A 23,887-nucleotide genomic window follows, 5' to 3' on the forward strand; every position below is an offset into this window, starting at 1 on the left:
GGAGAACAACGGTGGGCCTAGAACTGATCCCTGTGATACACGCTGTACAATATCAGGACTTTTGACATGCAATCTCCGCTACAAAAGACCAAAGCCAGCTTACGGCACTGCCAGAGAGATGCGGCCATTGATAAGGCACTTCATGACAATGCTGTGCTCAAGTCTAAGACAAGAACTGATGCTGTATGTAGTTTGCATTGGCAGTGGCATGCAGGTCATTAACAGCCCTAAACAGCAGCCTTTCTGCACAGGCTGGTTAGGGTTAGGGTTCAACGTTTTTGAAGGCGTCAAGCTCGTCTTACATTGGCTTTATAACTCTCATTACTTGAAAAGCGGTGAGAAAGATGATTACTTGAGAAGATGGCTGCTGTTGTTTGAGTCACAAACAATTTAAGAAAGCAGGCTTGGATGTTTGTAAAAGAATGCATGATGTGGGTATTCCTATCTTTTAAAAGTAGCCGTGTCCTTATACAGTATATCTATTGGTTTCTTTTTCTGTCCTCCTGGCCATTTGACCTTACCTTTTTTTTTTGCAAACTGTGTAATATTATTACCTAATCTTCTTTGCTTATGTTTTATATTATCTTCCGTTTATTTCATTTTGTAAATCACTTTAAGCTACATTGTTTGTGTGATAACGTGCTATATAAATAAATATTGTTGGTTTTATATATATATATATATATATATATATATATATATATATATATATATATATATATATATATATATATATATGCTTCACCATTCTGGGCGCCACAATTTTGAATAAACTTTGAGGCTACCATGTGAGTGCGATTGTCACAGTCCGGTGTGTTCGTATGCATGCAGGGTTCACCGTGTGTGACGGCGATTTGCGTTTTCAGCATCCCTCAGTGGATGACCTCAGAAAACAGTTGTTGTTTTTTTAAAAGTTTAGTTTCGGGAATCATTTTCTGTATTGACTTCTGTTCTAGCGTGTGAGGAAAGATTTGTTTGTGTTTTAAATTATGAAGGAATCAGACGGCAGATCCAGCTGTTACGTTAAAATGAATTCAACAAGAACACAGGAAACAAATGGAAACGTGTTCAAGGCAAATTTCATATCAAATATTTCTTCACACAAAGAAGCGCAGATGCATGAAATTGGTGGAGAGAATTGACGAGCTTTGCTGGGCTGAATGTCTTGTTCTCATCAAAACTCTTCAGATATTTTCCAGAGTAAAAGGAACCAGGAGATGTGCTCTGAGAAATTTCAGCAATCCCCTGTGGGCTTTTCCCGTAGCCAAATGGGATGAGACAGATTTGAAAGCTCTGTAAGGATGAGAATATCACATTCTCTGACTCGCTTAACCGTTTTAATTTTAGAAACACATTTACGTTACTCACGTCAGTCAAGGAGATATGGCAGCCAGTCTGTTCCTTACTGTTTAGATTAGCAGCTATTAAGTGAATTCCGATGGCAGGGGTGAATATTGGCTATGGAGAAATGGTGTGTGAGCCACTAGGGGGGCATGACAGGCAGGAGGCAGTTTTTGCCCCACTCCACACGTTTATTTACAGTTTTACCCACACAACGCAACACACCGACGCCATTTAGTCCCTTCTTGCCAGTCCTTCTCCCTCCAGTCCTCTACAGGCTTTGTCCTTTCCTCCCGACTCATGGAGTGCGGTGGCTCCTTTTTATAAGGCACCTGGATGGACTCCAGGGACACTTCCGGGTGTGGCAGAAGCGTGACCAAATAAGGCCCTGGAAAGGTCCATGCGCCCCCTGGCGGTGGCCACAGGTTCCAACAGGATTGGGCCTCCATGCTCATAACCCGTGGCCCCACTGAAAACCAAGGGGACTGCCCTCTGTCGGCCCGGGGAAGAAACTGTCCTGGCATTCCTGTCTCCCCAGGTCCATCCAAGGGCCCCGGCCATCCACCACAGGTGTAAGATTGTTGGGCCGCGTTATTCAGACAAACAACGAGTAATCCACACAATAAGTGCACCTAATGTCTGCATAATGTCATCAAGTCACGATCTGACTAAGGACTGACAAGCTGAAGGGCCTGTCCTTGTCTAAACCTCTCGTCCATTCTTCGTCTCTCTCTATATGTGAGCTCCACTTTTCAATCTAATTTGTTGCTGTCCAGCTTGGCTTTGGTTCTGGTGAGACTGGAATGAAGAATTTGGATGAGGGTTTAATTCTTGGCAAGATGCGATTTGTTTTTAATCCGTCTTTTAGTGTGCAGTCTGTGAGGGATGTGCTTGGTCTTCTGTGTAACGGTCCCTTATAGGTCCAGTTGTGCCATCTTCTTTATTCTGCTTAATGGTCAACACACTGGTATGTCAAAGGCTACCTTTCTTTTTCCAGCTCCAACTTCACAGGCATTATGGGTAATACTGTACAAGGGTTTGGACAGTTTGTCCTTGCAGTCCAGTGGGTGATTGGTTACGTCTCCTTTTCCCCAGGCGATAACCCCTGTGAGCACGGCGGTCGCTGCATGAACACCCAGGGCTCGTTCCGCTGCGAGTGTTCCAAGGGCTACACTGGACCACGATGTGAAATCGACATCAACGAGTGTTCAGCAATGCCCTGTAAGAATGAAGCCACCTGCTTGGACCAGATTGGCAAGTTCACCTGCATCTGCATGCCAGGTAAGACTGTCCTAGCACAAGAAGCCCACCAGGGGTAGGCAGCCATGCTCATCCTGCTTTATGCCCCACAGGATTCACCGGAGTCTTCTGTGACGTTGACATTAACGAGTGTGATAGCAACCCCTGTCTGAATAATGGCGAGTGTGAGAACCAGGTGGACCAGTTTGTTTGCCACTGCCCTCCTGGTAAGTGAAGCAAGCTGTGTGCCAGTCAGTAGCCCAGGATGTCTGATTAAGTAGAATTTATTGAGACTTTTCGTTGCTGTAGGTTTCAGTGGAGCTGTTTGCCAGGTCGATGTTGATGAATGTGTCAGCACACCGTGCCACAATGGTGCCAAATGTCTGGACAGACCCAATGGATATGAATGCATCTGCGCTGAAGGTACCAGTCTGGTCTGGCCTCTTAGCTGATCACCGCATGGCCTTTTTTATTCTGTGTATCTCTGCGTACTTTCATTAAATTCCCTAAACAGCAGCTCTTGTAATGCTAAGAGAAACTGGAAGTCACGCCGGCTCCTTTCCTTTCAGGCTACACTGGTCTGCTGTGTGAGGAGAACATCAATGACTGTGAACCCAAGCAGTGTCACCATGGGCGCTGTGTGGATGGCATTAGCACCTTTACTTGTGTGTGTGACCCCGGCTACATGGGCCCCATATGCAGTGAGCCGGTCAACGAGTGTCTGAGCCAGCCCTGTCAGAATGGGGCACGCTGTGTTGACTTAGTCAACATGTACCAGTGCAACTGCTTGCTGGGTACCTCGGGTAAGCCTTCCTAACATTTGACTGCCCAGACATTTGGCCTTGAACAGCCTCCTCAAATGCTTTGTGCACTTCTAGGGGTCAACTGCGAAAACAACTTTGATGATTGCGCCAGCAACCCATGTGACTTTGGCATCTGCAAAGACGGCATCAACAGCTATGAATGTGTCTGCTCCCCAGGGTATACAGGTGAGGCTCAGCAGGTTAGAGATGTGTGATATGCCCATGGCAAGGCCACTGGCAGTAGCTTCTGCCTTGCCTGTAACATGATCTCTGCTTGTAGGTCCCAAGTGCACCGACAATGTTGATGAGTGTGCCTCACATCCATGTCAGAATGGTGGCACCTGCGTGGATGAGCTCAATGCATTCCATTGCATTTGCCCCGAAGGCTACCATGGCCCTGTGTGTTACTCTGAAATGTACAACTGTGACAGCAACCCCTGTGTCCATGGCCAGTGTCTGGATGATGAAAATGGGTAGGTGGCAGCTCTTCTAGGAGTCTTTCTGCTGTGCCCAAACAAGTTGATTTCTGATTAAAGTATGTCCTCCACAGGTATAAGTGCCAGTGTGAGCCTGGGTACACTGGAGAGAACTGTGAGCTGCAGCGCAACGAGTGTAACTCAAACCCATGTCGCAATGGAGGCACCTGTGCAGACCTCCTCAATGGCTTCAAATGTGCTTGTGCAAGTGGATTCACAGGTAGGTGGCTTCTCCTCCGGGTGCACCTCGTGTTGTTTCAGTGAATGTTTCAGTTTAAATAGAAGAAGATTAAGAGGAGACGTGCTTGAAGCATTTAAAGTGATGAAGGGAATTAGCCCAGTGGATCAAGATGGTTGGGAACTTGTGAAGGGGAAATTTCACACAAACGGTAGAAAGTTTTTCCACAGACAGTTAGAATATGCGACCAAATGGTGTGGCGGACAGGAGGACGTTAGGGACCTGAAAAGCTCCAATAAATGTTATTGTAGGAGAATGAAGTGGATAGGATTGGCACGCTTTGTTGGGCTTGTCCAGATTATTCTTCTCTTACCCTTCTGTAGGTGTCACCTGCCAGAGCGACATCGATGAGTGCGTTTCAAATCCCTGCCTCCACCAGGGCACCTGCCTCAATGAGATGAACAGATACACCTGCATCTGCTCTGTGCGTTACACAGGTACCGTAGCTCTGGAGGGGATTACGCGGCTGCTGTGAGGAGCGCCATGGCCGCCTCACCATCTCTTGTCTCATCTACAGGCCTGAACTGTGAAAAATCTTTGGCTCCCTGTGACCCGAACCCCTGTGAGAATTCTGGTGTCTGCAAAGAGTCCGCCGACTTCTTACACTATGTGTGCCAGTGTCCACCCGGCTGGACGGGTATTTATTAATCGTTATATGAATGTATTGTGTAATGAATTAACTAACACACGGCTGTGCAAACGTTTCTCTTACATAACTGAAATCCCCGTTGCTCTTTAAATGTCTTCCTTTAGTTCCACCTCTGAACTTTGCATAACTGCCCTCCTCAATCACTTTCCATAGTTGACCCACTGAGTAAAGTAACAGTGATGACATTTATTAAAAAGAAAGTGTAGGGAAACAAATCAACATTATGAGTTAACAAAGAAATACAATTATGAAACACAACAATGAATTGTTCTCAGTCTGTCACTGTCCCTGTGAAAAATGAATATAGTCCATGGAAAAGAATAGGTTAATAATAATAATAATAATAATAATACATGTATTTATATAGCGCCCTATTTAAACAGCAGGGTATACTGTAGGTAACATTGGAGAGAAATATTTCTGCATAGAACACTAAATACATAAATACAGGAGATACAAAGGAATTAAAAAGAATAAAAGACAATAAAATACTAGAACAACAACCTGAACAAATGACACCATTTGTGATATCACAAACACACCAATTATCCTGAGCATCTGGACAGAGACAAAGACGAGACTGAAAGAGGAGGCAGAATGTCAGCTGAAGTTCGAGTTTTCAGTTGTTTTATTAAAGAACTAGCAGAATACCCGAGCTTCGCAGCGGAGAAGTAGTGTGTTAAAGAAGTTATGAAAAAGAAAAGGAAACATTTTAAAAATAACGTAACATGATTGTCAATGTCATTGTTTTGTGACTGCTATGAGTGTTGCTGTCATGAAGGATTTGATTATCATTATTTCTTTCAATCAGGTTCGTATTTGGAGGATGTGTTGTGTTCAAGTTATATTCCGTGTTTGTCAACCGTTGTAAAGATAACAGGTTTCATTCATCAAAGTGTTCACTACCCAAATCGCTACTCGTGAATCTAAGATGTTTAACAGGCATTCCCGGTATTAAGTTGTGGATTTGCCTGAGAATATTTTGCGGCAGCGTGTCTATGAACGTAATTTAAACTTAAGCTTTACACCTTGGTTTCCTATTGATATGTCTACAAAGACTTGTTCAGATTCAGAGGTTGTTCCTTTCTTACTGCGCCAATAAACAGCTCGTCTTCCTCTTTATCTGAGACATCACACACTGCATGCACGGGTTTACCTTTCCCAGTCCTGCAAACTTTAGTGAAGTGCTTCAATTTACCACATTTTTTGCACTGTCTTCCTTTAGCTGGACATTGACTTTTTCCACCGTGTGCTTTGTTTCCGCAGTAGCTGCACTTATGAATATGCTTGTATGCGTCACTTGCTTCATATTCTTTTGCTGCCTTCTCAATTGTGTAATTCGGTTTTTGTTCAGTGCTCTTTGGAGCTCTTCCTTGTTCTCTGCGTACTGCGTTCACAGTCAGTTCACGTGAGCCACTCGGAGTACGTGCATCGAAGGTTCTCAGCTGTGCTTGTGCTATCTCGTGCGATCTTGCGATGTCCACGGCTTTATTTAATGTTGGCTCAGACCCGACACTTAAATGTTTCTCTCGCACTTTCGCTAAGTTTGTGCCAAACACTATTCTATCCCTGACCATCTCATCTTCGTTTGCATAAACACAGTCCTTCACCCGCGAATATTTAGCGGCAGCGTGTCTATTGGATTGCTGCTGATGGACGGCCTTATATGGGCAGGCACCCAATTACGTGGGAGGCGTGACGATGAGAGACGCAACTCCACCTCACACGGCGACCGAGCTGCAGGCTATGGCCGTATATATGTACATAGGTAGGTTCCAGTTATGAACGTTACGCGTAGAATTTCAAAATGAAATCTGCTTAACTTTTGTAAGTAAGCTGTAAGGAATGAGCCTGCCAAATTTCAGCCTTCTACCAACACGGGAAGTTGGAGAATTAGTGACGAGTGAGTCAGTCAGTGAGGGCTTTGCCTTTTATTAGTATAGATACACACACACCACAGAACTGCAAACATAACAAACCATTACATCAAAGATAAACTCTCAGTACCCACACCCATATATTTATAATCATGAATGTACGTACATGAGCCAGCATAATGTCAACCTCTTGCAGGGTCAAATGCCAGCGAGAAGAGATAAGACTTGAATGATGACTTAAAAATGGCTCATGTTGAGAAAGACCTAATACGATAAGGCAAGCCATTCCAAAGAATAAGAGTAGCCACCACAACAGCCTGATCCCCCCCTTTGCTTCAACCGCGACACGACTAAGAGCATCGTGCTAATACACTGCAGTGCTTTACTTGGCACATACAAGTGAAGAAGATCAGAGAGGCAAAGCGAGGCTGTTCCATTCAGACATTTAAAAACAAGTAGTAGAATTTTTAAGTCAGTTCTGAAGTGAACCGGAAGCCAATGGAGCGAGGTCAGTATTGGTGAAATACGGTCACGCTTACACGAGCTGGTCAATAAGTGAGCAGCAGCGTTCAGGACCAGTTGTAAGCATCGTAACAAGGCCTGATCAACTACTGCAGTCCAAATGAGATGGTAGAAAAACATGGATGGCCTTTTCAAGATTACTGAAAGAAAGAAAAGCTTTACCTTACCTGAAAGTCTCAGCTGGAAAAAGCTGCTTTTAACCACAAAATGTATCTGTTGAATTTGACTGAGCGGTCAGTAATTACGCGTGGGTTCCTAAATGAATCTTTATGGTACATGGCAAGGGGTCCAAGAGCAACATCAGGGACAGGGAAAGGTTCTGAGCTTTTGAACACCACAACCTCCATTTTATTATCCTACAGATGGTACATCACACATATCGGTGATAATAAAATGCATTACTACAAATATTTGTGATGTGCCATCTGTTGGAATGATAAATTCAAAGCATTTTATTACTATGTGTTTGTGATGTGCCATCTGTTGGAATGACAAAGCCATAACAACCAGACAGACAGTTTAAGGTTCTTTATTAAGGGTCATTATATTGTGAGCTGTACACTTGGATAACATAAACATGAAAATAACCAAAAATCATTGACTCAAAACAATATTTCACCATAATGTTCTTTATAGAACATCTGTGTGTTAAGCTGCAAAGTTCAAGTCCATCATAATTCATTTGAGTAAAACTAAAGTAGTCTGCTGTGGCCTTCCCAGCAAAATTCCTGCAGTCCTAAAGTGACGATTTTAGCTGTCCTGGGGTCTCATTTGTAAAACTTTGCATGGATTCCAACTTGAAAATATGCATATGCCAAGAAACGGGAAGATGCGTGCGACGAAAAAAAAAATCTGATTTTTTTTTTAAATCTGGAGCACAAACATTTCTAATCAACTTACCCTTTATAAATCACAATCATCTTGTAAATGTGTGTCTGTGAACGCACCCCAAACCTGCCTGGTTGCCACCCTCAAACAAACACACATGGATTGTGCTAATCGGCCTCTTATATTTGCCATTCTGAAGCTGCAGAACTTCACTGGCTGGTAGAGCAGGCAGCCTCCCATCTGACGCATCAAGTCCTATGCTGTACATCAAAGCTATGAGCGCCAGAGCGTGTGTGGCATTGTAGCACCTCTTCTCGGAGCTCTAGGGGTCTGGCAAGTCGTAAGGTGCCAGCATCTGAACAGGTACCCGCTATAACCTGGCACATGTAACAGTGTGATTGTCGTTAAAATGAATAGCATAGGCCATCTGAACAACTAAGGGTTCGGTAGGTTACCTTACCAACAAGCCAGCCACCACATAGAGTACCATCATGTCTGACAAAGCTGCTTTGCCTCAAGATAAATGAATCGCGCGTTGACCCAGGCAGGTCATTTAGCTGGTCTGCATTTCCTCACTTAATCAAGGATGACGTCATTTCCCATTTTCTCTGAAATGTTGTGCCCAGATGGCTCAGAGCTGCTACGAATACATGCAAGTTCCCCCATCAGGTTGTCTTTTATAAATCCCCACTTTTGCACAGAAAGCTACGTACGCACTTTTCTGGCCAAGTTTTATGAATCGGACCCCAGGAAACACTCCCTTCATATGTAGGTGGGCACTGCACAGACACATTGTGGATGCGCTGATTACATGGACGCACAGCGCCTTGCCTTGTATGTTGTACATGCTACCTGTCTTTGTCTGGGTCAGCCATTCCCTGAAAGTGTTGTCTTTTGTTCTCCATGCAGGTTCCCGATGCTCTCTAGACGCGGATGAGTGTAATTCTAAACCCTGTCTGAACGGAGCCCAGTGTTACAACACTCAAGGGTCTTACAAATGCCAGTGCCGCTCTGGTTATACAGGGAACAACTGCCAAGTCAACATTGACGACTGCTCTCCAAGTAAGTTGAATTGCAGTGTCATGCCCTGTGCCACTGAAAGCGCGCTGGTCTTACTACTTAATGCGATTATGTGTTTCCAGACCCATGCCAGAATGGCGGTTCTTGCAGGGATGGGATTGGTCACTTCATGTGTTCGTGTCTGCCGGGTTTCAGTGGTGACCAGTGTCAGCTGGAAGTTGATGAATGTGAGAGTCATCCATGTCAGAATGGAGGCACATGTAGCGACTATGTCAACAGCTACGCATGCAAGTGTGCAGCTGGATTCAGTGGCATCCAGTGTGAGAATGAGGTGGACGAGTGCACTGAGAGGTAAGGGGCCGAGACGCTATGGTCATATCGGATGAAAGCAGCGTTTGTCTTGGACAGTGCCGGCAAGATGCCATTCCTCCTCGAAAAATGTTCTAACATGCTGTTTCCTGTCAGCTCTTGTCTCAATAGTGGAACTTGTGTGGATGGCATCAACTCATTCCACTGCCTCTGCCCGGCTGGATTCTTTGGCTCTGTCTGTCAGAATGAGATCAATGAGTGTGAATCCCAGCCCTGCAAAAATGGGGCTACCTGCATTGACAGATTGGGAACCTATCATTGCAACTGTCTGGCAGGTTACACGGGCAGCAACTGCCAGGTGAGTAGCGCTTTTGCCTTGTGGCAGTCTTGCTGGTCATGGTCGACAAAATTCAGTTGCTCAGTTTCTTCTTTTTTGTGCAGACCTTGGTAAACCTGTGTAGCTCGTCTTTATGCAAGAATGGTGGGAGATGTGTGCAAAAGGGTACCTTTATACGGTGCGATTGCCCCAGTGGCTGGGTAGGCACCTACTGTGATGTGCCCATGGTGTCGTGTCAGGAAGTGGCATTAAAGAAAGGTGAGTATCTGTCTGTGGTGAGCGGAGTTGATTGTTGGCCTCCGCAGACTAATCTTGCTCTTCTGTTTTGTTGAGAGCAGGGATCAGTGTGGAGAGTGTGTGCAATCTGCATGGGACTTGCAGCAATGTGGGAAACAGCCACAGATGCCATTGCCACATTGGGTACACTGGCAGCTACTGCGAGGTGGAGATAGACGAGTGTGCTTCTAACCCCTGCCAGAACAATGCTCGCTGCAGGGACTACCATGCCAGCTATGTATGTGAGGTAAGTACACAGTCCAGTTAAGCGCTCATAGAATATGCCCCATTGGGCACGGCTTGCTCACTGGCATCTTTCCTCTTGCAGTGTTTGCCTGGCTTCCAGGGAGTCAACTGTGAATTTGAGATTAATGAGTGCCAGTCCCAGCCCTGCAAAAATGGTGGCACATGCTTTGATCAGCTGGACCACTTCATGTGCTCTTGCCCAACTGGAACACGAGGTGAGCCTCTTTGAAGGGGCGGGAATGGGCATTGTTATTGTTGAAAGTGGATTTATGGGGTGTGCTTCATGTCTTACAGGGGTTTTGTGTGAGGAGAACATTGATGACTGTGCACCAGATGTCTCTGGCCCTCGCTGCTTGAATGGTGGCCGGTGTGTCGATGGCATCGGAGGTTACACCTGTGCCTGCTCGCCAGGCTTTGCTGGTGACCACTGTGAGGGGGATGTGAATGAGTGCTTATCTAACCCTTGTGATCCCAGTGGCAGCCAGGACTGCGTGCAGTTAGACAATGACTACAAGTGTCATTGTCGAGACGGCTATACAGGTGAGGTCATTACTGCCAGCGCTACCACCCATCTTCTCCGGACGCTGCCAAGTACCATATCAAAACTTAAATGTCCTTCTTGGCAGGTCGTCACTGTGAATCAAGAGAAGAACCGTGCTCTGTAAACCGCTGCCACAATGGTGGCCAGTGCAAAACAATTAGCAGCCCACCAGGCTACAGCTGCAGGTGCCCACCGGTAAGTGGCACAGGGGCTTACTGTATGGGGAACACATACATAGGGCAGGACTCACAGCGCTTCTTCTTTTTTTGCCAGGGATTCTTTGGGAACACCTGTGCCGACAGCAACATCTCCTGCCACCTCCGCTGTCAGAACAATGGCTACTGTGTGGTGACCAAGTCTGGTGCAAAGTGCATGTGCTCCCGGGGCTTTGAGGGTGCCTCCTGTGAAATCAGTGCCTGCAGCAGACAGCCATGCTTGAACGGGGCCACTTGCTTTCCTGTTTCATATGAGCCATACTATAAGTGCAGGTGCCCGGCGGACTTCGAAGGGCAGAATTGTGAGGCACACCAGACCTGCCCTTTTTCAGAGTGCAGTAACAAAGCAGGGGACAGCTGGTGTGACAAAAACTGCAACATCTGGGAGTGCCAGTGGGATGGTGGCGATTGCTCACTTCACTGGAAGGACCCTTGGCAGAACTGTTCACTGGCCCTGCGCTGCTGGGAGCTCTTCAACAACAATGTTTGTGACGAACAGTGCAACACGGCCCCCTGCCTTTTTGACAACTTCCAGTGTGTGAAGAATGGGAAGGTGTGCAAGTAAGTAGCACCTGGGCAGAATGGAGACAATGGGTAGGGTTTAAGGGCAAATGCTGAATTTCCACAATGAGGAATACCAGAGAAACGAAGGGCGGCACAGGAGGGAACTCCACCCGCTGATATCGTAGATACGTGGGTCTGCCAAGGCAGCCATAAAATCGGACACAGGTTACCACTTTGTGGAGCACTGGCTGGCAATTCCACACATAAGGGGAATTGCCAGTGTGACCCGACATTTGCGCGGCGACAAAATAGCGGCGATTAAAACGCGCCGTCAAAATCGTGCCGACAAAATCACCCTGACAAAATCGCGAATGTTTAATTAAATATGAATTACTAGTTTAAAGTATACAGTATATAATAATGTTTATTTTAGAAGTCAATATTATGAGACGCGGCATGCCATCAGCACGGCGCGCAGATAATCCTTAAGATCACGCTCTGCAAATGTAGGAAGAATTGCAGCAAGGGCGTCCCACTCTCTTGGCCTCTCTCGCGATTTTGTCAGGGCGCATATGTCTATCGCTCTTTTGTCGGTAAACCATTGCCAGCCAGTTTCATCTTACATCCCCTCTGGTTTCTGGCATTGCAGGTGCCATGGGCATTACAGTCACTGGCACACACTATTTGCTTTGCTGACTTTAGGGCTAGGCCCTTTAGCGTTGGGGCTGACTGGTCAGGAGGTGGTCTGGTGTCTGCTGTGCTAATTGCTTCTTTTTGAATGTCCTGTAGGTACGACCGTTACTGTGCTGACCACTTCGCTAATAGCGTGTGCGATCAGGGCTGCAACACAGAGGCCTGTGGCTGGGATGGCCTGGACTGTGCAGTTGACACACCGGAGCACCTGGCTGAGGGCACATTGATCATTGTGGTGTTACTGCAACCTAGCGAGCTTGAGAAGGACCTGACCCAGTTTTTACGAACCCTGGGTACTCTGTTGCACACCAATTTGCGTGTCAAGAAAGATTCCACTGGGAAGGCCATGATTTTTCCGTATTATCGGCAGGATGGTGGCCATGCGAGCAACACGGCGAGGAGAAGCCGTGAGTTGAACAAGGAGGTTATCGGGTAAGAATGAGCGGAGGCGAGTACGGGTTGGTGGCACCAAAGGGCATCACCTCGAAACAACAAAGCTGTTAAACTCCCTGCCGTGGAAGTGCAATTGTTGCTAAAGCCAAGCAGACTTTGCATTTGTATGGCATGGATCCTAAAGGCCAGCATTCTGGTGAATTGCAGCTCCTTCTGCTCCTTTCATTCTTCTGTAAGCCTGCTGCCGCGCTGGCATTGCTTGACTATGTATCTGTTTAGTTTGTAGTAGCCGGGCGGTGGAGTGACTTGAGGCGACTTTATCGTGGTATTCCCTGCTCGTCCAGTCTCCCTCATTGCCCAGCTAATTTGAACTTTGTATTTCCAAGATTGGACTCTAAGCTGGTATGTTGCCCCACACTCATGGCCTTCCTTTTCTGTTGCTCTCCTCAGCTCCACCGTTCACTTACAGATTGATAATCGCCAATGTCTCCAGAGCTCCAAGGACTGCTTCTCCACCACTGATGATGCTGCTGTGTTTGTGGCCTCCCAGGCCATCATCGACAGACTTCCATACCCAGTGCTTAAAGTGTCAAGTAAGCAACTGCCTCAGACTTTGACTTGTGTTAATGTTTTGCCACCATTGTTGGGTCCGATGCTCGCAGTCTTCTGACATTCTAACTGGCCTGCCCTTTCTCCACATCAGCAGGAGGTGGCAGAGGCCGTGTCATCAGTTCTGTTTTTTAAACGTAGTCTTTTCTGCCACATTCAGAAGGCAGATTTGTGAGCCCTCATGGTTTACACGGCGCACGTTTTTGAGACGTGCACCAGCTCCACGACACCCGGCACAAGCACAGCAACACACACGTTTCGTTCTCGTGGAAAACACTTCCCTATCGTCAAATAATACAATAAAGCGCATCTTAACATAGCGTGCAGTGCAGCACTTTGTCTTCTCTCCGTCTCATCCCTCAAGCTTTGTGCTCTTCGAATGGAGTGAGGTGGCACCATTTACAGAGCACCCAGAAGTGCCCCAGGTGTCCCGTGATCTCCTTCTGGGAGCTGCACCAGCCCTGCAGAGGAGGGCTCAGCCATTCCCCGTGTGCTACAGGAGCCAGCAGGGTTGAGCTCCCACACTCCTAACCTGTGGCACCACTGCCAGCCGGGGGGACTGCCCTTTGTTATCCCATGCAAGCTCCTTCCACGGGTCCTTCCTTTAAGAAGGCGTCCCGGCCGTCCATTACAACTGATAAAGCAGTTTTTGAACCCCTTTGTGGATGTTGGGTTATGCGGAAGTCTGCCTGTCTCCCACAAACACAAAGCAGCATGCCAGGCACTTCTGCTCAAGAGAGGAGGGCAGTGATATGAAACAATTAGGAGATTAGACATGTTAGTGCTAGTAGGATTTACTCTGGAGTGCTTGAGGTAACTGCCAATTATATATTCAGAGCCTTGGTGTGCAGATTAGTGCTGTGAAAAAGTATTTGCCCCTTTCTGATGTCCTCTGTTTTTCTGTATTTATCACAATGGATAGCAAATGTAGTACTAGATAAAGGGAACTAGAGGAAACGTAGCCCACCAATTCTAAATGGCTACATGATGCAGTTTAGTAATAAATGTGTCCAACACCTCTGCTGTCTATGTGAAAATGTATTTGCCCCCATCATTTTGAATTTAAACCTGCCTTTATACAAACCCACAACCTCACCACAAGGTTTCTAGAAGAACGATAGGCCTTGATCAAAGAAAAAGATGAAACGTATCGATTATGGACGGGCTACTCTGTGTCCTGGAATGTCTGAGCCATAGCACTGGGCTAAACCAACTGAACTGTTGAGAGCTGGCTGTCCATGCAGCACGTTCTTTAAATCTACTGTCAGACTTGGCAGGGCTTTGTAAAGAGGAATAGGTAGAAATCTCTCCAGCAAGATGTCAGAGGCTGATGATTTGTTTTAGGAGGCGAGCATGTAAAGGTATTGCTGCTGTTAACGGATGAAAGTGTTTATTTACTTTTAGTGCTTTATTAAACGGTCTTGTAGTCAGATCTGATCTTGATGTTCAGAAAAGGCGAGGTGTTTAGAATGAGCGTCCTAGAGTTGAAGATACACCAAATGTAACAGAGTTTATGGCCGCTCAGGCCTGACCTCATTGGCCGTAACAGACTCGTAAGGCATGGTCAGGATGATGGTGTGTCATCTCGCTCTTTAAATTCCCAGGGGGCCATTAGAGCAGAGCGACTTCAGTTTAAGAATTAGGGTCAGGGTCACAGTTGTGGAGGAAATGAGCAAGTGTAGTATTAATGTTGGATTTTGGGGTATTTAATGATGACATTTCTGACATTATTTTCATGCTTTGTCTTGACATAAAAGTTGATTTTCATTAACATCTTAGTTTTCTTTGTTTATTGTGATGTTGTTGTGAAACTGTTATGATCACGATCCTGTAAATTATAATTTAAATATGGCAGGAATCAATGCAAAGGCGTTTGATCTTCATAGTAATAGTTTTATTTCAGTGGAAGCCCCAGTGTTCGGATTTTGGCTGCTGGTTACGACCTTTGTTTGATTTTGACCTTCGATTCTGTTTTACCCTTTAATTCGGGTTACTTGTTCTTATTTTTGTTTTTCCACTTTTCTGCCCCTCACTTGTTTTTTTGACCACAATTTTTCATTTGTCTTTCGTTTCCTGGGTTTTTAAATGTTACTTTGATCAGCGGCCTTCTTGTCAGGAAGGAGCAGCTAAGCTTAGTTTGGGCTCATAACTCGGGTCCTCCGCAGAACAATTCTCTTTTTAGTTTTGTAAAAACAGTCATCTTGGGTGGCAGTTGAGGTTCACTGGCATGTCAGCTTGGGGCAGAGAGCACGGCCTCACGTCTTGCGTTACTTATTAGAGATTTTAGATGCACAGACGAGGGGGAACTGGCGAGGCAGCAGAGTTGACCGTAACTATTTTAAAAGAGGAGATACAGATGACGAGGACAGATCAGATGCACTTGGCATGTGGACAGGAGACACACTCTGGTTGTCTTTGTACTGCTGTCATTTGCTTTTGGCCACAATGAATTCTTTTTGTGATTTTGCCAGGTGATCACAGTGGCATCTTTAACCCGAAGACGCATTTCTTGTACCTCTTGGCGGTCGCTCTGCTCATTATACTGGTGATTCTTGCACTGGGAGTCATTGTAGCTAAGAGGAAGCGTAAGCATGGAGCGCTGTGGTTTCCAGAGGGATTCCTACCAAAGAAAGACCGGAAGCGGAGAGATCCCGTTGGCCAGGATGACTTTGGATTGAAGTACGTTGCTTTCCATTGTGTTTCATGGCTCTTCAGTTGGTACCAAGCTCTCATGCCATCTTCTTTTCTTTTTCTCTTTTAGAAACATTGCTAAAGTCCCCTGTAACCTGAGCACTGTAGATGGCAGCTCAAGCACCCGCTGGATGGATGAGACATCTGATCCTGGCAAGTTAAAGGTAGGACCGTGAGGTGGGTGAGGCAAACTGCTAAGGTGTTTTGAAGCCATCTTGATGATGTGTTGAATTGTCGGCAGACTGAAGGCCAGGCCTTGCTCTCCGAGACTGAGGCAGCAGTGGACAGGCGCCAGTGGACACAACAACATTTGGAGGCCGCTGATATTCCAGTTACACCATCCTTGGCCCCAACACCACCTCGGGCAGAGAAAGAAGTGACCTGTGTGGACGTCAATGTCAGAGGACCAGGTGAGATTCACAGCTGTTTGCAGGCTCTGCCTTCAGTGTTTTGTAGGGTTTGCGTCAAACTCCGTTTTCTTGAGGGTCATGAGTAACACTTTATACACCCAACGTGTCCGGAACCTATCAGCACACGACTCCTGTCACGTTTACTTTACAGGCACCCCAACACGATCGTATAGTCCGTGTCACGTCTGTCTTCGACTGTTTTCTTTGTCAGCCTTTCTTGTTTTGTACATTGCAGTGGATTAGGAAAAATACCGGCGGCCATGGAACCAAAGAGAGCATTGAGTGGAAAAATAAAGTCATGTGTTGTATTTCTGCTGCTTTAGGTGAAGCTGTACGTGGCCCCTGTCCTGTCTCTCCTTTTAATAAACGATGCCAAAGAAAACTAGACATTTACTACATGCTGTATATTGAGCAGATTTAGAAATATAACAAGTAACAGAATGGCTAGGTTACTTGAGTTCAATTTTACAAACGGAAGATATAAATAAAATAATAATATGCTAACATTCATGACAGGCACCGTATGTTCAGTAAATTCTCAAACCATTCACACTAATAGTAAGCTAGAGTAATAATAAGATGAAATGCTGTGCTTGTAAAGTACATGCTGACCTCTTCAGCCGTCAGGCCAAAGTCCGCTCTCAGAGTAGAGGAAAGTGAGGCCGACGCTCTTCCCTTTGAGTCCAAGTGAGATGTGCAGCTGCCGGCGTGAATGTGTCTAGCGCTCAGGATTCCTGATGTTCACCCAGGCGGTTTGGCTTCTTTGACTCTGGAGATGGGAAAGCCGTTTGGAGTCGTCTTCAGCTTCAGAGTTGTGCTCTTTGTCTTTGAACCACATGACAGCAGTGATATGGGACAGCTAAGGACTGAGACAGCACATAGTACGGTCCTCGCGGTGCCCTCCGCCCTATTCTACCTGATGATAAACTAAAATGCTTCATTAACTCGGGTATCCCTGTATTGCATAGAATTGTGTACGTATGTATGCTGCGTGCTGTGTGTATGTAATTCATTTTTATCACACACTTGTCAACTGTTCTGAGGTGAAATTCTAGGAAGACTTTGATTGTACTGAGTAGAACTGGCACTAAACTTGACTTGACTGCTTTACTTTCTTTTTGCAGATGGATTCACGCCCCTCATGCTGGCTTCTCTGAGGCAAGGTGGTTCTCAAGCCATCACCGATGAGGAAGAAGACAGTGAAGATGCATCTAGCAACGTCATCATAGACTTGATCAACCAGGGAGCTACCCTAATGGCACAGACTGATCGCACCGGCGAGACGGCATTACACCTTGCAGCGCGCTACGCCAGAGCTGACGCTGCCAAGCGCCTGATTGATGCTGGTGCTGACGTGAATGCGCAGGACAATATGGGGCGCACCGCGCTCCACTCAGCAGTGGCAGCTGATGCCCAGGGAGTCTTTCAGGTGGGACAGCATCCCTTCCCTCAGTAGTCTCAGTGTTGTAGAAGCTGTCTAGCCATCCTTTAATTGCAAGACGTTCTCTGGAAATATTCCTAGTGATGTAGCCACTTCCCACTAAGCCAACCCTCTGTGCTGAATAAACTGCTTGCATTGCAGATCCTCACCCGGAATCGGGCCACCGACCTGGACGCACGCATGAATGACGGCACCACTCCCTTGATCCTCGCCGCGCGCCTCGCTGTGGAGGGCTTGGTGGAGGAGCTCATCGGCTGCCATGCAGATGTTAATGCAGTGGATGACCACGGTCAGTAGTGTCCTTGTCTTCCTATCGTTGTATTTGTGCGCATGTGTAGATTTATTTTTATATATACGGACACGTTATGAAAATGTGTTTCTCCGGTTTGGCACAAAGTAGACTGCAATCGAGTTTACTTCTCGACTTCTCTTCTGTAGGCAAGTCAGCTCTGCACTGGGCAGCTGCTGTCAACAACGTGGAGGCAACTGTGGCTCTGCTGAAGAATGGCGCTAACCGTGACATGCAGGACAACAAGGTGACGTACCAGAATAAAACTGGCTGGCCTCAAAAGTGCAAGAGCACAGAAAAATGTGTGATTAGCTAACAAATCCAAAAGAAAGTCAAGGTCCTCAAGATGCTGAGTTGTTTTGTGTGAATGAGGAACTCTTCTCTAGTGTGTGTGTGTGTGTGTGTGTGTGTGTGTGTGTGTGTGTGTGTGTGTGTGAGGTACACTTTGAAACAGTGGCCATCAGTGCCACTATGGGACGGTTTGATTTAATAATTAAGAACACTAATCACCTCCATGCAAATTCCCAATTTGAACGTTCCTACTGTGTGTTTGAACGAGCGTGATGTTGAGATGTCACCCGTCCCTAATTTGGGATCCTGCGGTGGCTCGTCATGTGGTGGCTGTGGCAGCGCAGGCGCCTCCTCCTTACGTTGCTGCTGTTTGTGTTGTCTAATAAGATTGAACTCCTTCAGTCTGCCTTCATGGCTGTCTAAGCTCTTCTGAAGGTTTCTGTGCTTCAGTCAAAGCTAAACTTCTTCACAGCGTCTTCCGAATGTCGCCCCATTGTTGTTATTATTATTATAAGTGTGCTGTAAGGCTTCGGTTTGTGTCCTGTTACCCTGACATCGTCTCGTGATTACACTCGAGGACCACCTGATTATTCTGTCTGTTTGTGTGTCACCTCATTTCTGATCTTCACTTATTAGCTCGCTTGTATTTCATCACTTGCAGTGTACTTGTTTCAAATTGTCCCCCACACTAAGTTTACTTGATTATATTCACTTTTGTCACATGTCACTTTGGATTAAATGATATATGCAAGCTAGGAGTGTCAGACTCGGATCCCCGGGGGCCGCAGCAGCTGCTGGTTTTTGTTTTAGCCGCTTTCTTAATTAGTCACCAATTGGCCCTTTTCTCAAAATGTGGAAGTGACACATTGACTGGTAAACCTCCTTCCTGTTACGTGGCCGGCTGTGCCATCGTTGTCCTTTCATTTTCTAAAACCAATTTTAGTGACAGTAAAGCGAAAGCTTCAAAATGGCTGCACGGTTTCCTTGACAATTCCTTCTTAATTTGTTAATCTTGCGTTGCCAGTATGCTTATTTTTTCTATTTAATGTGCGCTCGCTCTGCTTCAGTAGACTCTTGACGTTTGTATTGTTTCAGAGGTTTCTCCCTCACGTTTGTGGTATGTTGGGCTTTGCGTTCCTGCCATGAAACACACAGACACACAACAGCAAGTGTGCCTGCAGACTTAAATCAGAAAAAGTTCAAAGCAGTTCAAAGTGTTCCAGAATCAGTTTGGGATTTTTCAGGTTGAAGTTATTTCTTCACAAACGTGGTATGTATGCATTTGTCACACAAGATTGTGTTTTAAAGTTAAGCGGCTTGCGTGAAGTTTTAAAATCCTCAGCCGCTCCCAGCGTTTTATATCGTAACCTGCCTCCTGTGTTTCCAGCGTATGCTTGTGTCACCGTACCCCGTAGTCCTGCTGCCCGCTTTCTGTTCGAATGTCTGCTGGCTTGAGCCTTTCGTGCGTGGAGTTCTCGCGTAAATACGGAGTTCAGTCGACACGACGCCAAGCACACGCCTCCGAGGTGAAAGGTCATGGCGGATGGAGATGAGCGCTGAGGTGGTGGCGCATTGGTCTTCTTTTAAAATGACAGATGAAAAATGGACCTCTGCCTTCCGTTTTTTCGACTTCTGTTTTCCAGAAATTGGACCCATCAGGTTACGTAACTTTAGAACCCAATTTCGCATGCCAGCTGGTTACGTGCTGTATTTGGAGAATACCGAAGTTACCCTTTAAGTTGTGCCACTGAGGAGGGTTGGCTCCTGTTAATTAGTGAGCTTGTCAGATAATTGGGGCGACCCTCCAGTTAGTGGAAATACCAGTTTGGAACAGAATGGAATTCCACCGGTGAGTCGGAATGTGCCACTCCTGCCCCTAACCTAACCTAACCTAAAAAATCAGGAAAGACAGACCACCCTATATACACATTTTGCACAACAGGATCATAGTCCAGTTATGTTTCCTATTGAACATGACGCATATTGGACTAAAACCCTGAGAATTAAGAAGGAAACAGAATGGATAGCAATATTACAAACCCTAATTTCCGATGGGACTAAATGAAAAATGAACTTTAGGAAAATAATATTCTTGGGGCAATGGTTAGAATTAAGTTTTAATTTATTTATTCTTGGGCTAGTGAACCTGTGTGTGCCAGCTAGGCTGGCAGTCCCCTACCCTAACGTCTAACCTAACCTGGGTTCCAGGCCTAGAGGAGTATGCCAGCCATATTCCACTGTCAGAGGGGTTACCTATGATGGAGTAGGGGCTTTAAGGTCTTCAGGATGAAAGTCTGCACTTCGTGGCTGTTTTAGTAACCCGACTGCCGTGACCTGAATGTTGCCGATGCCCCCTGACGTGTATTAAGAATGAAGTGGCTTACCACTTCTATATTCAGTTTGTCTCCTGCTTACTCACTTTTGGTCTCTTTGACTGTCCCGTTACAACCCTTTTTATGGGGCACTTTTGAAAAGAAATGTAAAAACTCTGCATGTGCGCCAAGCTCCCTCACAACTGTGCATGTAACATTTTTTTGTTCTCGTTGTTTCTTGTCCAGGAGGAGACCCCTCTGTTCCTGGCCGCTCGGGAGGGCAGTTATGAAGCTGCCCAGACTCTGCTGGATCACTTTGCCAATCGTGACATCACAGACCACATGGACCGGCTGCCACGGGACATTGCCCAGGAGCGCATGCACCATGACATCGTGCAGCTGTTGGACGAGTATAACCTGGTGCAGAGCCCTCACGGCACTGGAGGCCATGGCATGGGCTCCACCTTGTCTCCCATCGTGTGTGGTCCCAATGGCTCCTTTGTCTCCATGCACCAGGCCTCTCAGGGCAAGAAGCCTAGAAGAAATAACCCCAAAGGGCCTGGCAACATCCAGAGCTTGACCAAAGATGCCAAAGGGCGGCGCCGCAAGAAATGCCCAGGAGAGAAGAAGGGCCGCCTGTCAGAGAGCTCTGTCACCCTTTCCCCGGTAGACTCCCTCGAGTCCCCACATGCCTACTTCTCAGACAGCACTTCGCCACCTCTGCTAACCTCTCCTACCACCCCCTTGCATGCTGTGCCCCTGGTGTATGCCCAGGGTACGGGCACAATCCTACCCCCTGTCAGCCACATGCTCTCCCAAGGTGGGGCCTTGACTCCGTCTTTGCCACGGTGCTCGCCCGAGTGGATGGGCAGACCCAAGTCCACTTTCGGCCCTATGTTTGGTGTCCTGCATCAGCATCCCAGTATGCTCCAGCAGGGCAGCATGGCGACTCCCGTCAATATGAGCGTCGCCAGGGAACCGCTACCCCCCATCGTCACCTTTCAGATGATGCCCAGCACCAGCAGCCAGCCGCAGGCACAGCGACGGCTCGTACAGCAATCCGCGGAGGGCCACTGTGCCCTTGGCATGTATCAGAGCACGGAGATGAGCCACCCTGGCAGCTTGGTGCCCCAGCAGAGCTTCCAGAGCTCGGTAGACAAGTACCCAACCCCTCCGTCTCAGCACAGCTACGTGTCTACCTCTGATGGCTCCCCTAATCAGAACAAGCCCGCCACCAGCGAGCACCCCTACCTGACCCCATCCCCAGAATCGCCTGACCAGTGGTCCAGCTCCTCCCCTCACTCCACCTCTGACTGGTCGGATGTCCCCACGACGAGCCCCACACCTCTGGGGCAGCGCCAGCCTGGCGTCCTGCACATTCCTGAGCAGCAGAGGAATGGCATGCAGGTTTTTGCATGAAGATCTCAGAATGAAGAATTTTTTTTTTCCAGGAGCTTCTGTGAAGCACAGCTTTTCAAAGTCTTAACTGGTCTGCCTGTTGACCTTCTGAAGGATTTGTTTGTGCCACACGTGCCAATGCCAGTCCTGCCAGCGAAGAATTTGTGCCTTGGGACTGGAAGAAAACTGAAGTATTTTAAATTGTCACAAGCCTGTGTTATTCAGGTGGCATTCTAGGGAACTTTTGCAATTAAACGAGTTTTGTCTTCCAATGTTACTTGGCCCTCTCGTGCCTGGTGCATTGGCGCAGTAATTGCCCCACCATCTCTTGCGCCACCTTTGGTAGCTGTCTGGCTGCAATGCCATGGATGTTGGTACAGTACCACGATGGCCCAGCTACCCTGCCTGCTGCAGTAGTCATGTGGCTGCCCACCCGTGGACCTGGCACTGTAACCACCCGGGTTTCCTGTCCTTTTCTGTCGTGTAGATGGCGGCTGTGCCGTGGATGTCGGTACGATGATCGACAAAGCAGGCGGGCCAGCTGTGGATATGGTACGATAAATCTTTGGCTGTCCTGCCTGCCTGCCTGTCGGTCTGTCTGTCGGTACGATTGGGTCGAGGTGGTCGGCTTTACCGCTTCTCATTGGCTCAGAGGTGACGAATCACAGTGTTAAGCCGGGCCATTGGCTACAGTGTTTGTGCGCCTTGTTTTGTACATTGTTGCTGTTTACGACATTATATTTTCATAATTATATATATATATATATATATATATTTCCTTTATTGTAAATGTATTATCAAGTGCCTTTTTATGAAATGAGCCTTTTTATCCAAGTGCCACTTTTTTAATAACCACTTTCTATATTTGTAATTTTTTTTTTTTTTTGTATTACTTCGCGGGGTCATTCAGCGTCACAGTTGGTCTCCTTGCTGCCTTTTGTGTATCGACCACCTGCTTGCAGAGACACGTCTGTGCTGGGCATTGCATGCCCGCCGTCCACGGGCGTAGTCGCTGCCATGTGCTTACCCTCTCCTATGAAGTTTATCAGAAGGAACCTGCAATGTTTACCTTGAAATAAAATCTTTTCATAAGGAGCCTGCGTGTCTCTCATTTATTGTGGTGCTGACGGTGGCTTCCCTTGTGCTGTGGGGGTCCAAGCAGGCACAGGTGTGACACCCCCTGCTGGACGAGTGGTGGGCCCAAAACACACAGAGGAGCAACGTGGCAAGTTCAAGCTCAACGTGGTGAAACTGACATCTCCTGATACCAGCAAACCCGACTAGATGTTTGTGGGGGTCCGGTCATGGGGTGGGTCTGCTGGAGCCAATCCCAGCCAGCACAGGGCACCAGACAGGGCACACCAAGCACACACTAGGGACAAATTGCCTAACCTGCATGTCTTTGGACTGTGGGAGGAAACACAGGGAGAACCCGGGAGGTGAACCCTTAAGGATCTACCCACTGCGCCACTGTGCCACCCCACCTGGGGTATTCAATTACTTAATGATGGAGGAGGCACACCCTTGGCATAGGCAAAATGGCTGCCATGGCGTCATCCTGGCGGGTGCTACACATTGAAGAGCTCCGAGTAGTGAGAGAAGTGGCCCAGAAATGTAAAGAGTAACGACTGAGATCTCGGGATGAGAATTCACGCCTCCACTTGAGAGGTTAAGGGTAGAGATTAGGGATGAGCGGCCATGTTCTCAATAAGTGAACTCTTCAGAAGAAGCTGGCAATGTTCTGCTCGGCCTCCAATCCCAGCTTTCCCAATGGTCATGGTGTACGATGACCAAGAAACTGACGTTGTGACTACGTGTGGTTCAAATGAGGGTCCTGCTTTTGGGATGTCCTATGGTGGGGTGGCAGGCAGAGCCCACTTGCAGAAGACCAAGGGCAATGTCCGAAAGACTGACGTTCTCAAGTGGCAATGGAGCGCCA

General features: G+C 47.0%; 1 protein-coding gene across 1 annotated transcript in view; it reads left to right on the plus strand.

Moving 5' to 3' along the window:
- The window catches only part of notch2 (notch receptor 2), a 38,953-nt gene extending 15,912 nt beyond the window's left edge, over nucleotides 1-23,041 (plus strand). The window contains exons 8-34 of the mRNA XM_039736060.1: nucleotides 2,437-2,622; nucleotides 2,694-2,807; nucleotides 2,890-3,003; nucleotides 3,150-3,383; nucleotides 3,459-3,569; nucleotides 3,664-3,856; nucleotides 3,934-4,079; nucleotides 4,421-4,534; nucleotides 4,615-4,734; nucleotides 8,883-9,035; nucleotides 9,116-9,344; nucleotides 9,459-9,660; nucleotides 9,744-9,897; nucleotides 9,978-10,162; nucleotides 10,244-10,376; nucleotides 10,456-10,701; nucleotides 10,788-10,897; nucleotides 10,976-11,478; nucleotides 12,211-12,546; nucleotides 12,958-13,100; nucleotides 15,588-15,795; nucleotides 15,878-15,971; nucleotides 16,049-16,217; nucleotides 17,342-17,646; nucleotides 17,800-17,947; nucleotides 18,097-18,194; nucleotides 20,797-23,041. Of these exons, the coding sequence (XP_039591994.1) occupies nucleotides 2,437-2,622; nucleotides 2,694-2,807; nucleotides 2,890-3,003; nucleotides 3,150-3,383; nucleotides 3,459-3,569; nucleotides 3,664-3,856; nucleotides 3,934-4,079; nucleotides 4,421-4,534; nucleotides 4,615-4,734; nucleotides 8,883-9,035; nucleotides 9,116-9,344; nucleotides 9,459-9,660; nucleotides 9,744-9,897; nucleotides 9,978-10,162; nucleotides 10,244-10,376; nucleotides 10,456-10,701; nucleotides 10,788-10,897; nucleotides 10,976-11,478; nucleotides 12,211-12,546; nucleotides 12,958-13,100; nucleotides 15,588-15,795; nucleotides 15,878-15,971; nucleotides 16,049-16,217; nucleotides 17,342-17,646; nucleotides 17,800-17,947; nucleotides 18,097-18,194; nucleotides 20,797-21,969 (5,921 nt within the window). The 3' untranslated portion in view covers nucleotides 21,970-23,041. The remainder of the gene's footprint in view (nucleotides 1-2,436; nucleotides 2,623-2,693; nucleotides 2,808-2,889; nucleotides 3,004-3,149; nucleotides 3,384-3,458; nucleotides 3,570-3,663; nucleotides 3,857-3,933; nucleotides 4,080-4,420; nucleotides 4,535-4,614; nucleotides 4,735-8,882; nucleotides 9,036-9,115; nucleotides 9,345-9,458; nucleotides 9,661-9,743; nucleotides 9,898-9,977; nucleotides 10,163-10,243; nucleotides 10,377-10,455; nucleotides 10,702-10,787; nucleotides 10,898-10,975; nucleotides 11,479-12,210; nucleotides 12,547-12,957; nucleotides 13,101-15,587; nucleotides 15,796-15,877; nucleotides 15,972-16,048; nucleotides 16,218-17,341; nucleotides 17,647-17,799; nucleotides 17,948-18,096; nucleotides 18,195-20,796) is intronic.
- Nucleotides 23,042-23,887: the final 846 nt, after the last annotated feature.

This window comes from Polypterus senegalus, chromosome 14 (assembly GCF_016835505.1).
Source record: "Polypterus senegalus isolate Bchr_013 chromosome 14, ASM1683550v1, whole genome shotgun sequence".
Lineage (NCBI taxonomy): Eukaryota > Metazoa > Chordata > Cladistia > Polypteriformes > Polypteridae > Polypterus > Polypterus senegalus.